This window comes from Branchiostoma lanceolatum, chromosome 8 (assembly GCF_035083965.1).
Source record: "Branchiostoma lanceolatum isolate klBraLanc5 chromosome 8, klBraLanc5.hap2, whole genome shotgun sequence".
Taxonomy (NCBI): Eukaryota; Metazoa; Chordata; class Leptocardii; order Amphioxiformes; family Branchiostomatidae; genus Branchiostoma; species Branchiostoma lanceolatum.
In genome coordinates this window covers 20,974,062-20,987,513 of record NC_089729.1, presented here as the reverse complement: position 1 = coordinate 20,987,513, position 13,452 = coordinate 20,974,062, and the positions used below count along the sequence as shown (strand labels likewise).

Here is a 13,452-nt window from a genome sequence, read left to right as displayed (position 1 = left end):
AAGGCGGGAGCGTGCAATCACCATCTTTTGTGCCATGTCGGCCGCGGGTGTCAAAACTGTATACAAATTGACATGAAGTTGTTGAGTGCCCTGATTTGCATTGGTCCCATGAGGCATGCTGGCATTCTTCCATCAGCTGCAACAGGGAGGTTAGATTTGGGCCATGCTAATTCAATTTACTCTTTCTCAGACATTTCAATGTAAGATTTTAGCAAGAGGACATCAGACAAACAGGGCTGGGAGGAAAACTTGCATCATTTTGTTACTGATCACTCCCTGAAACTGCGTGCACTAAGATACAGACTTCACTACGTTGATATTCCAAACCTACTAGCATCATTCAGAAAAATTCAAGAATCAAGAAAGGTGTAAAATGACATACATGTATCGTTTCACTTTCAAAGTTAAATTTATTTTTAAAATGTAGCCATGTATCCACATTATTGGGGACATTATTACAATTAAAGTTACTGTGTTGGTGGCACAATAATAGCGCAGTCACCTGTCTTAAAAAAATGTCTTTTATGTGTTTCTTTATTCACAACATTCCAAGTTTATTTCCAGCACAATAATTCTTAGCTATTTATTCAATATAACAATGTACAGCATTTGTTTTAGAGGCACAATTATATATTCATCTAATTTCACACCAACAACTCTGTATTAAGATTGGTTCATCTAATAATGCTATTCTGCATGACTACTGAATGATTACTATTTGTGAAATGATATCAAAATGGCAAACTTTCATACAAAAATATCACTTTGTCTGAACAGAAGTATATCTATAATGTAATGCTCTTGTTTTGGGATCTATGCATCCCTTGTTATCATATGATACAAAATTAATGTAGTAGCTTGCTCATGGCAGTTAAACAGTGAGGTACAGCATGGTCTAATTTCTGCAACTACAACCATCACAACCCACTTCTTGTATCCTTGATTCTTCATACTGGTGACTTGGAGTTGGTGAGTTCAGTCAAAAATCTTACAGCCTTCCCTGCTTCCCTGTAGTCAACAATGTGCAGGGAAAAAAAGATATTTGTCACAACAACAACAACAACAACAAACTTCAAAACTAAATCAAGCAATCTGACATTTTTTACCAGGAATATAAAGTTGACTTTTCCATTTACCAGGAAAACTACTAGTACCTAATGGCAACAATTGTAATGTTACAGAGAATATTTACATTGATGTAAGTTTGGCATTAATTTCTATCCAAATATATTTGGTGATGGAATAGATCTTGTAGCATTATGGGGAAGAATAAAAGCTAAGTTGGATCGAAGTTAAAGCATCTCTGTAATCTAAGCACTTAATTTGTTTGATCTGTGAGCTAAATTTCAGTTAAGATGCAATACTGTTATTACAACTTACTGTTCATTATACAAAATTTGAGCTCTATTCCGTTTGTAACCTTACCACTGTTCCAGCCACATACAACTTATTTCCTTCTCTCCATTTCAATGTAAAAACTTGAAGTAAGGAGGCAAGACAAAGACAGAAGTCAGAAAAACTTGACTTTAACCATGATCACTCCATGTGCCATGCTACAGAACTTTCCCCCAGACTCTATCTTCAAGTTGTTCTTCCAGTAAGCAATTCTTATGATTGATGAAATTCCGTGGTCTACGGCAAAGCTTTTAAGGTGCTTAAGAGGGTATCTCACTGGAATGTGTCAAATTGTGAAAGTCATTAGGAAGGTATTTGTAGCCTGAAATTACACATTTTTTGGGGGGAATTTCAGAAAATTCGCAATTGGGAAAATGGCCCAATTAGGCAAAATCACCATAGATCCCTTTTGATGAAAGTCTTAATCATTCTACATTGATTTTCTAATTCAGTGGCAATGCTGCAGTTTCCAATTAAGTTATTCTGTATCTGATTTGGAGCCGAAAATGTGAAATTCCAGCCACGGCCATCTTGTTTGTAGAGGTCACATACTTTGCACATCAGTGTCACCGCAAGGGAAAATTTGGTGTAAATTTGCAAAGTTGGCGAAATCTTCAAGCACAATTTGGTGTAGTCCAGTGAGCTACCCGCTTATTCCCATAAGAGAATGTTCCAGAAAATAGAAATTTCCTGCATACCTCGCCAGCAGTCCCTCTCCTCTCTCTCGCTCCCTGAGACTGCGGATGGCGCGGATGTCCACGATACCCAGGTTACAGAACGTTCGCACCACCTGGTACAGCAGGGCAGGGGTACAAAAGGCTTTCATCAATGCCTGATTGATGTACAGTAAAGTATTATGGATTACATGTACAAATGTCGAAACCATATTTCATAAAACACACAAAAATCCCAATTAGGTAAATTACTATTCTTTCATGTTTGATGAAATAATACCTGGATCTTTTATCTTCTTTTATCAAAGGGTTTGTTTGTACCCTTGTAGTGCGTAGTGGCAATGATTTTGGAATGAAGTACGAAGATATTGACCTATATCCATGCATGTAAGGTACATGTAGATAACATCTTTATATCCCCTCAGTTACGTTGGTGAACGTTAAACATCCAGGTAATAATATATGCCAAAAATAGTTACTCAAGAAACTGGATAAAATTTTGAAAATTTTATCCAGTTGTTTGTTATGAGTAACTCCATTTTTTTCGCATCCCTTCAGTTACATGTAACTGACTCACTGATATCATATTGGAACCGGGGAGGGGCATCCTGGTCGGAGCTGCATTTGTTGTTTAGAGACATAAAATGGGGGTCCCCTGATCAAGGAGGTGCCTCAAGCACGTTAAAAGCACTACAACAGCCTCATCACTCAGATGGGTACCTACAGTACTACAACAGCCTCATCACTAAGATGGGTACCTACAGTACTACAACAGCCTCATCACTCAGATGGGTACCTACAGTACTACAACAGCCTTATTACTCAGATGGGTACCTACTACAACAGTCTCATTACTCAGATGGGTACCTACAGTACTACAACAGCCTCATCACTAAGATGGGTACCTACAGTACTACAACAGCCTCATCACTCAGATGGGTACCTACAGTACTACAACAGTCTCATTACTCAGATGGGTACCTACAGTACTACAACAGCCTTATTACTCAGATGGGTACCTACTACAACAGTCTCATTACTCAGATGGGTACCTACAGTACTACAACAGCCTCATCACTAAGATGGGTACCTACAGTACTACAACAGCCTCATCACTCAGATGGGTACCTACAGTACTACAACAGCCTCATCACTCAGATGGGTACCTACAGTACTACAACAGCCTCATCACTCAGATGGGTACCTACAGTACTACAACAGTCTCATTACTCAGATGGGTACCTACAGTACTACAACAGCCTTATTACTCAGATGCATACCTACTACAACAGTCTCATTACTCAGATGGGTACCTACTACAACAGTCTCATTACTCAGATGGGTACCTACAGTACTACAACAGTCTCATTACTCAGATGGGTCCCTACTACAACAGTCTCATTACTCAGATGGGTACCTACAGTACTACAACAGCCTTATTACTCAGATGCATACCTACTACAACAGTCTCATTACTCAGATGGGTACCTACTACAACAGTCTCATTACTCAGATGGGTACCTACAGTACTACAACAGCCTTATTACTCAGATGCATACCTACTACAACAGTCTCATTACTCAGATGGGTACCTACTACAACAGTCTCATTACTCAGATGGGTACCTACAGTACTACAACAGTCTCATTACTCAGATGGGTCCCTACTACAACAGTCTCATTACTCAGATGGGTACCTACAGTACTACAACAGTCTTATTACTCAGATGCGTACCTACTACAACAGTCTCATTACTCAGATGGGTCCCTACTACAACAGTCTCATTACTCAGATGGGTACCTACAGTACTACAACAGTCTTATTACTCAGATGCGTACCTACTACAACAGTCTCATTACTCAGATGGGTCCATATCAGATGAATATATTGATATCTGGTGTCTCACCTGAAGTCGGACGTACTCGCTGGAGTCCAGTTCTAACATCTCCAGCAGCAGACGTAAGGTGCGCTCCTTCCGCACTCCCAGGGTTCCCTGCAGGAACAGATTCATTTCATGGCTCAGTACAAACTCAGAAGTTTTACAGATTTCACTCTTACTATAATGTCAGTAAAAAGTGATGTCAGTAAAAAAGTATGTAAGGGTAAAGGTTCCCATTATAGCCTTTTTTGAGACTGTAGGAGCAGTGGGTTGTTATCCACTGTGTCTAGGGCATAGTATTGGAAGGCGGAGTCAAACCCTCTCCCTCCTGCCTTTTACTTCACCAACCTAAGTCAGGTACCCATCTCTACACCAGGGTGGAGTGAGGAAAGTCGTTAAAAGTGCCTTTCTCAAGGACACAATGTCTTGCAAGGAATGCCAGAAATCGAACCTGTGACATCTCTATCTTGTGTCTGCTATCCTACATAATTGTTAGCTACTCAGCCATTCCACTTTTTTATGGCGTTTTTTTTTCCAAACAGTTAGCAAGCTGAGAGTCAGACTATATGAAAGTATTAGAAATTATACAGTAACTGTATGTACTGTCCTGGTACATGTGCATTGTACACAAAAATGTTTAGAGGTCCTAGTTTAAAAAATTCACATTTGCCACCATTATATAATCATAAATAGAGTTCCACAACCCCATATTACTTCGCTTACTGATGTTAGCCTTTTCGAGTAGCATATCATAAATGTTTCCCATTCATCATGCAAATAAGGACCTAATTTGCATGAATTATGTCAGTTGAGTATCTTCTCTACCCAAATAACATAAGTTGTTTTAAGTATGAAAGGCTTCTCATAGCAAAGAAGGCTATTGTAGCATTTCCTCATAAATAATGTAATGAGGCACTCATTTGTATGATTTATGTCTGATAATGTCCACATTTACTAAACTTCCAAGTACCACGATGGAATTATAGTATCTTGTCACTAAATCATGCAAGTTAGGTATTCATTTGCACAATTGATATATGAATATTCCTCTCTATCTCACTTACATACATGCATTTAATTTAGTATATATGTCACATGTTTGACAGTCCCATAATAGAATGCAGCGGATGTATAAACTTTCCTCATCAATTATGCAAATTAGCTCCTGATTCACATAATAAGCATATGATTTTGTGAATCATCACTTAAGCTATCTACATATCATGTCAATCTGTCAACCTCTTCTTGAGATATTCTCTTTCAAAGTTTGATACAAATTTGGCTCCTGGAGTTCCAAAAAAGCCAAGAGCTATATCTACCACTCAAAAATCATGACCATAGCATGTTCAGAACACGAGATACTCAAACTGGAAGTTCTGCTGCAGTACCATAGTAAGTTGCTAGGGGGCCCAAAATCTAATCATTTCAAGGTCTTAAGAAGACCTATACTCACATACCAAGTATCAAGACAATCCATCCAGGCATTCTTGAGTTATCGTGACCACAGAAGGACACACACACGAACACTGTGCAAAACATAACCTTCTCAGCAAAGGTCTTTCTACACCCAAACTAAACCCAACTTATTCAAATTACACACCCGTAAATGTAGTTAAAGCTGATGGTTGGAGAGAGGTTGGTCAGAAACTAAAGAAAAATATTTTAAACCCCAGTACAAAATAAAGTGCTTTGACTTTCCATTAATCTACATGTACCTTGTACATGTATCCACACCTAAATGATGCTGGTTTAACAAACTTCTGTAAACTATGTTGAATCATGTCTCACCCTCATGAGACATGGAACAATGGACAGAAAACTAGATAGTGAGTGAGTGATGCAGCGATGTCTTAATGTTTTGTGCATCGAGTTTTGCCATCACAGCAGTCGTGGACCTTTTCTTTACCTGCCCCCTGATCACAAGTTAGACCTCCTGACCCAAGGAGAACCATCTTATTCCCCCGGCTCTACCAGCTATATTTAGTTCTACAGACTTAACCCAGAATGACTCCCCGCACGGTTCCCAATCAATACCAGCTAATACCCTAATCCACGGCTGCCTGAATACATCTCTTTTATCTTCTGTTTGCAGCCGTTAGTTACATTGATGTACTCACTATTAGCATGCAGTGTGAGTGGGGACCGTTAGCCAGAACTGTACAGTCAAGCTACTAGTGGCCAAAATGTTTCTGGCATGAAGAAAGATGTTTTCTTATCTCAATAGGACTGGGGATGTGTAATTAGCCCAGTAGCTATACTGTACGTCACAGGAATAGAGCTGTGCTGTACAAGGTCAATGTCAGGCAAATCTAGAGAACGGCAATGATTTTGAAACAAAATATCCCAAAGTTTATCATCCTAACCCAAAAAAATGAGGTTTGTTTTAACCTTAACTCATTAAAACGTGTTTGGGAACCCAGTACATGTACTAATGTAACATGCAAAATGCATTGGGAGGTGTCTTTTTGTGTGCAAAAAGAATGCAAACACTGTTTTCTGTGATCAGTTGCTAAAGCGCTATGTTAGAATTGTATCAATCTCTATTTTACAATTTGAAAGTCATGACAGTGTATAACATAAACAAACTACAAATAGCCATAAAGTAATCCTAAAGTTCCTATTTTCCATTGCGATACAGAGATATATTTCAATGCAGAATTCCAGACATAGTTGTTCCTTCGTTCAAACCCTTGTAATGCCCAGTGGCACATAGGGCAGCATGTTTCCTTGCTACTTCAGTAGCAGAGTATGTTTTTACAGGGATATGTTGTTAGCCCTTCCCCTTTTTAGCACCTCCTGGAACATGGGACCTCCATTTTACGTTCTTTCTGAAAGACCCATGCCAGGACTGACCCAGTTAGCAGCTAATTGGAACCAGGAGATCAACTGTGAGGCTGCTATCAGTTGAGCTACAGGGACATCCCAGTTTTTACAGGAAAGATGGAAATGGTGTCAGGTACCACCAAGTTATTGGAAGGCATTTCAGCACCCGTAAACAAAAAGACTGCATGGTGTGCTAATCCTCTCCTAAAAACTAATCAGTAAGACTATATCCTCCATCCTAATCAACTAACTCATTCAGAAAAAAAAAAGATTTTTGAAATTTATGAAATTTACATTAGCCTCAGTGTTTACTAAATGATTCCTACAAATATCAACTTAAAGGTATTCACAGATACTGTTAATTCATTTACTTTCATGATGGATTGATTTGTGGTAGGAGGAAATGGGAGGTTCTTGAGGCGTTTCAATTTTGCAGGTAAAACAATTCTGTTGTACAGTAGTCATACCAGGGATATTGTGGTTTATGAATTTAAGGTGTAGAGGTCACTTAGCAGGGCCCTTAATTCATTTTTGGAAATAGGACTGGTGCAACCCAAAAAATCAGGTGCACAGAAAGAATTTTGGGTACACCACATAAGATAAATTGAATGCCAGCAAAACAAAATTACAAAGGTTAACACTCTTAAGAACTTCAATCTGTAATTCTATACATTGTAGCTAACCTTAAAATTTCAAACGAGTAATACGTCAAATAAAGAACAACAAAAGGTTATTTTGCTATCACTGGTGCTTACATTTCAAGAATATTCTGTAAACTATTGTACAATAGTGCCTTTACCATATAGCCTAAATATCTAGGTGCACTAGTGCACCCACAGTCAAAAACTAAGTGCTGGGTGCACAATAGTCATGCACCCACTATTTAAAGCCCTGCTTAGAAAATTGTGGGGAAAAGAACGCCGCAAAAGTTTCAAGATGTACAGCATGTCTCATGTTGTGTAATAGATGAAGTAGTGGTTGAACTTGTAAATACATGAACCACTGAACAGATACTTTTATTTTATGAAAGAAGAGGTCCTTTATGGTCTCATTCATGAGTATTTTCTTCCCATAGACTTCTATGTTATAATGCCACTAGTGTTTTACATGGCCGCGTTCATAAAGGAAATGCACCAAGGTTGATGTATGTTGAGAACATAACCCTACATCATGTAAAAAGATTGCCAACAAATCCACTACACACAATCTCTGTTTATGGGAATTACAAACTGTACTTAGCTACACCCCACAAAAGGCACTTTCTAGCTGCAAGCATAGGACCACACCAACCAAAACCCAGGAATGTGCAAGTCCAACCTCGCCCACGGCTGCCAAATTTTACCTGCTAATTTCTTCACTTACAAACAACCTTTCATCAGTTTGACACTTGAGATCAGTTGAGCTGGCTAAAAGGAAACTTCTCACTGCTATAAACATGCACTCATGCAGCCGTTTATTTTTTGGGTAGGGACTCTTATAGAGTGCAAACTCGAAGTAACACACGAATGAGACCTTATTCAAAGTGACAATATTCTTGGATATCCATTGTTAAGCGATGACGATGTCAATGGAAGAGGATAGGAGCCACCGGACTAAAACTCAGAAACTCTAGACTATGTAATAAAGCCTTTTTTGGGTGTGTTTGCCCACAAGTTCCTTTCTGAATAAAATCATTTTAAATGGCATCGTAGATAAGACTGCAGCCCGAATGCAGAAGCGCAGGTACGCCAGCACGACGGGCACACAGCAGTGGGGACAATATTCAAAGTGACCATACAGTACATTTCAATCTGTCTCTTCTTTTAGGTCTTCAACTGTTTTTCAGTCATAACAAGTGGGACTTTTCCAATCTCTCTCCTATTGAAGTTCTGAATATTCAATGCTAGAAAAGTAAGAAATGACAGTTGAGAACCGGTACCTACCAGTGTGATAACAGCCTGGGCTCTCACGTCTTCACTGGAGTCTTCTAGTCTCCTGCAAACAAAAACAAGATCTTTGTCATTTTTGGGTGAATGTAAAAGGAGAATATGTCTTAAGCATTATGTTATGATTGTATGATGAGTAAACAGTCAGGATTTGAACAAGAATGTGATACAAGTTTACCATTCCTGAATAATTTCATCAGGCTGGAAAATCACTGGATAACAAGTTTCTGCATAGTTAGCAGTGATGCCCACCCAGAGTGCAAAACAGAACCAGTTAGTATTGCCCTGAGGAAGGGGACAAACAGTCACCAAAACATCGGTGTGATTGTATCCAAGAAACCTTGTTTATCCAAGAAAACTATTCATCTACTTTTCTGTTTGGCCACTGAAAATCTTACATAAGAGAAAAGCAAAGAAACAAAAGAAACATTTTTGAAGAACGCAAAGTAATTATATTCAGTGTTGATACAAATCACAACTCACGAGACACTTCATAATCAATAACCTTTAAAACTATGACATTGATACATTGCAACTGTCATCAAGAAAAATAGACAAATATGATTTAGTGTGACAGGCTGACTACAGGAGTGGAATATAAAACAATTGAGCCAACAATTGGTGGATGGGTAAGATTGATTGAAAGTGATAAAAATCAGTACCTATGCTTTAATAGTTTCCTTTTGTAAATGTTCTTAACACTTTGCAAACTTCAAAAACAATAGACAATTCTTCAAAAGCAATACACAATTCTTAAGCTTACTAATACTATAATGTATACCGGTACTCTCACAATAACTTCACTGACCATTATGACCAAATTAAATTAAATTAAGATGAATTTAAAGAGATTTACAAATGCAGCATCAGTAATTTCCGAGGTGTGTACATTGTACACTTCAGATAGCCAGGTGTTTAAAACATTCTTACCAGAGAAGAAAAGAACAACAGCTGCTGTAAACATACATACATACATACATAATCATACTCTAATGAGCTGAAGCGTTTACAAAGTTCTGCTTCCAGTATTCTCGGTTACACATCATTTCTGTCAGGTCTTTTCCACTTAGACCAGTTTCTAATTCTATAATGCTCTTAACTGTGGAGTATGGACAACCTCTTCTTCTATTGGCTTCTGGGGTCCAAAAGAGTAATTTACCAGCTGGTTCGTCGTGGCGAGCTACGTGACCAGCGAGGCTTAACCTGCGACGATTAACTTCTAAAGAGATAGGAGGAAGTGCCCCATAGAACTGTTTGTTTATTGTGTGTTTCCACCAAGGACTGTTGTGAATAACGCGCAACATCTTGGTGAAGGTGCCGTCCAGTTTCCTGGCCTGAGAAGTGTTCATAACCCAGGACTCACAGCTGAACAGCAAAATTGTAACAACTCAAGCTAGGAATAGTTTTCGTTTCTTTTTGTACATGGGATTTCCAAGAAGTCCAAATTTCTGCAGCTGAAAATGAAGGAATAACTGTAGCGATCAATAAGAGTGACACAACCCCCTGCCCTATAGTGGACATAATGAGCTCCAAAATTGCTGCCAATACATCATGGCACAAGTCAATATTTGCTGGATTTTCTGCATGAGCAATTTTCCAATGGAATATCCCTGCCATTCAGAGCCTGTATGGACCTTTTTCCGCACAGTTAAGTTACAGACAATAGCATAGATTGCTGTGCTTCATGTCCCTAAAACAGGGTGCAGGGCGGTTATTGCCTTTCCTGAGCGGTAAGCTATGACCCCGGAGTCACACTGTCAATGACCTTCAGCCGAATTGTTGATCACCAAAAAGGTCGGCAAATTTCAAAATCACCAGATAATTCAGAGACAGTATTATTTGCCTGAAAATCTAGCCTAAGGCAATTTCATTAGACGAGGCCTGGTGACCTAAGAACGTCAAACAATCCCCCAAATCAAGATCTAGAGGTCTCTGTCGGTATTCCGGTCCAAAATGTCCTTTTGAGCTTGCAGACTTGTCGCGTGAGCTATTTTCCTGCTGTGTCAGATGCCAGCTTAGGCAGATCATAAACAGTCCCTTTCACTTAACTTACTTGCTGCATATTTACTTCGGGAAGGAGGGTGACCTCCTGAAGGAGAATTAGAAATGCAGCAAGTAAATTTTATGGATGACATCAGCGCGCACATTTATTTTCGTCTGATTTTGAAATAAAAAAACAAGATTTTTTTTATACAGTACAATATGTCACAAAATACTGTCAGTTCTATAATTGCAAAAACTTTCTATATGCCATAAAAAGGCATTTGCACATGTTTGAATGGTAAAAACTCCATACAAATGCGTTGTATAATTATTGCTGTTACAAAATTGTTCCTTGTCACCAACTTACAGGAAGACACACTGCTGAGCCCTCATGCTAAACTTGTAATATAGTCTGTAATTGCTGTGCCATTATTTGTGCCATTATTATCAACAATGTGTAATCCGATGTGCTGTTCTTGAATGAAGTGAACTACAAACAAATTTGGTAGCAGGGTCAGATGAAATAACTAAATGTCATGCGCTTTGAGTAGACCGTTGTCTAACTGTCTGTATGTTGAAGACAGAATGAAAAGACAGGTGATTTCTAAGGCACAGCAATTCAGTCAGTCAGACAGTCAGGACAGCAATAGCGGAGAGCTAGAGAACTTCAGCTGAGGAAAAGTGAGCAGAGCCAGCAACATGTAGTCACCGTCAGTCAGCCTCATGACTCAGGAGACTCCGGTGCCCATGGACAGTGTACGGAAACCTTGTCTTTGCCGTCTTGATATACAGACACAGATCTAAATTCATAATTTAATCATTTTAATGTTGACATCAGTGTTAGTTAATGTTTTATTGAATACAGGGATAAAAGACTTATTGTAATACCATGTTTTATCGCTTCCATTTGTTTTATATGCTTTATGGTATTGAAGTTTGAAAATGTGGGTGTCTTTTCTGCCTGCCTTGTTTTTTTTCGCCCACGCACACTAAATTTGGAGTCTGCAGAGGATGTCATCCATAAATTTTATTTGCTTTGGCCTAATGTAAATGTTCTAAACACACCCCTATCTTGGAACTGAGTTGTTGGTGTCTACCATATCCTTCTTTGCTAAAGCTCAGATTACACATAGCCGAACATGGCTCCCAAACACCAGCCCAGGTCGGCGGTAGTTCGGGAGCGGTCTGACCAGTTTTTAGGCCACACCTATCTTTGGTGCTTAACATGCGCCAAACATGTCCCAACCGACTGAGCCCGGATGCTCTCTAACCTACTCCAAACCATCCCGACCTATAGTTGTTTCTAGTTGTGTGAAGGTCGGGAGTGATTCACCCACGTTCTGGTAGTAGTCAGTTTGGTTGGGAATGAGTTAGCAGAGATTATCTACAGCCTTGGGGTCAGTTATAGGTTGGAAATTAGTTGGGAGTAGGTCAGCAGTGGTTGTGGCGTGGTTAAGGTTCTAATTTTACTGCTGACTTACTCTATATTGATAACAAAAAAAAATTCGCCAAAAATCTATATTTCAAAATATTCCCGTAGGCACGTGTCATTCTTTAGGTATTACTATCATGTACATTCCTGCAAAGTTATATTGATGAACATTGAAGCATAAGCCAAAGAGAGAGTTTTTTCTAAAAAAGGGCGTGGCCTAATAAATCTTGATGACGTACTCATGACATCATACTCATTTGCATAAATTATCACCTTGCTATAAGGTACTACCTGAAAAAAATGTAGCTCCCGAATCACTTCACTCCATGGTCGGGGGAAGGTCAGGAGGACATGTACAGCTATGTGTAACCTGGGCTTTAGATGAGACTTTGAAGTTCATACTTTGACTTGTTTCTGTCTGGGTCTGTGTCTTCGCACCTACATAATATATAAATCAAGATTCTTTTGATGGATTTGTCTGAAATTTGGCATGTCGGTATACTTAAGAGGGTATCAAACACCTTAGCCACACCGCATTCACCATCATGATAATTACTTTACGGAGGATTGTGTCCTATAAGCTACAGACTCATGTTTAGGAGTTAAAAGGAACTGACCAAACTAATACATGTACATGTATGAGATTCTTTTTTAGAAACTTTAGATGTCAACCACTGGACACATTATGTGAAAACGTGTGAATAAGACAATAAAGTTTTATGATGCTCTTCATTCTACTGAGTCAGACATTTTTAAGCTCATCACAAAAACAACTGTCCCAGCTTATACATGTAGGCCCTTCACACAATCCATCCTCATGCACAGTTCCCGATGTCTTTATGATATTCAGATGATGAATATACATGGCAGCATTGATTCCTCCAGACACAATGTTAGATTAAAGCTGGTGAGTTGCTCCCAGGGGGGGTGACTGTAACAGCGTCTGTCTGCAGGTCCAGTCTTGTTGGCACCACTCCCAGCTGTTCCCCCATCTCCCGCACTATGATTGACATCTTACAGGTCAAACACATTCCGCCAAATTGCTTCTGTGAAAGCCGGGTGATTTGATCTTCCTGCCGTTAAACTAGTGGATTTCCCGCCCCCCCTCGGCCGTGACAATTCATTGTCTACACTCTACAGCCTCCATCTATCAGGTGGAAGGTACCAAGGATGTCAGAACAATTTTCTATGGGTCATAAATATTAATAAACATATCCAGCCACAGGGATAAGTATGTTATGTGGAACACAGGTACTTAACAGCTGCAATAGGCAAAGCCTCCACTGGCAAGACAAATATTGTTGGGTTTTTAGAAGAACAGGGGAACTTGTAATGTTGGTA

At 39.2% G+C, this 13,452-nt stretch overlaps 1 protein-coding gene across 2 annotated transcripts in view; it reads right to left on the bottom strand.

The window, feature by feature from the left end:
* Window positions 1–385: 385 nt before the first annotated feature.
* Window positions 386–13,452, bottom strand: part of LOC136440444 (uncharacterized) — a 40,920-nt gene continuing 27,853 nt past the window's right edge. For both annotated transcript variants that reach the window (XM_066436491.1, XM_066436492.1), the window contains 4 exons: window positions 8,694–8,745; window positions 3,976–4,062; window positions 2,094–2,185; window positions 386–1,008 (listed from right to left, as the gene is read on the bottom strand). In XM_066436491.1, the coding sequence (XP_066292588.1) occupies window positions 948–1,008; window positions 2,094–2,185; window positions 3,976–4,062; window positions 8,694–8,745 (292 nt within the window). In that variant the 3' untranslated portion in view covers window positions 386–947. The remainder of the gene's footprint in view (window positions 1,009–2,093; window positions 2,186–3,975; window positions 4,063–8,693; window positions 8,746–13,452) is intronic.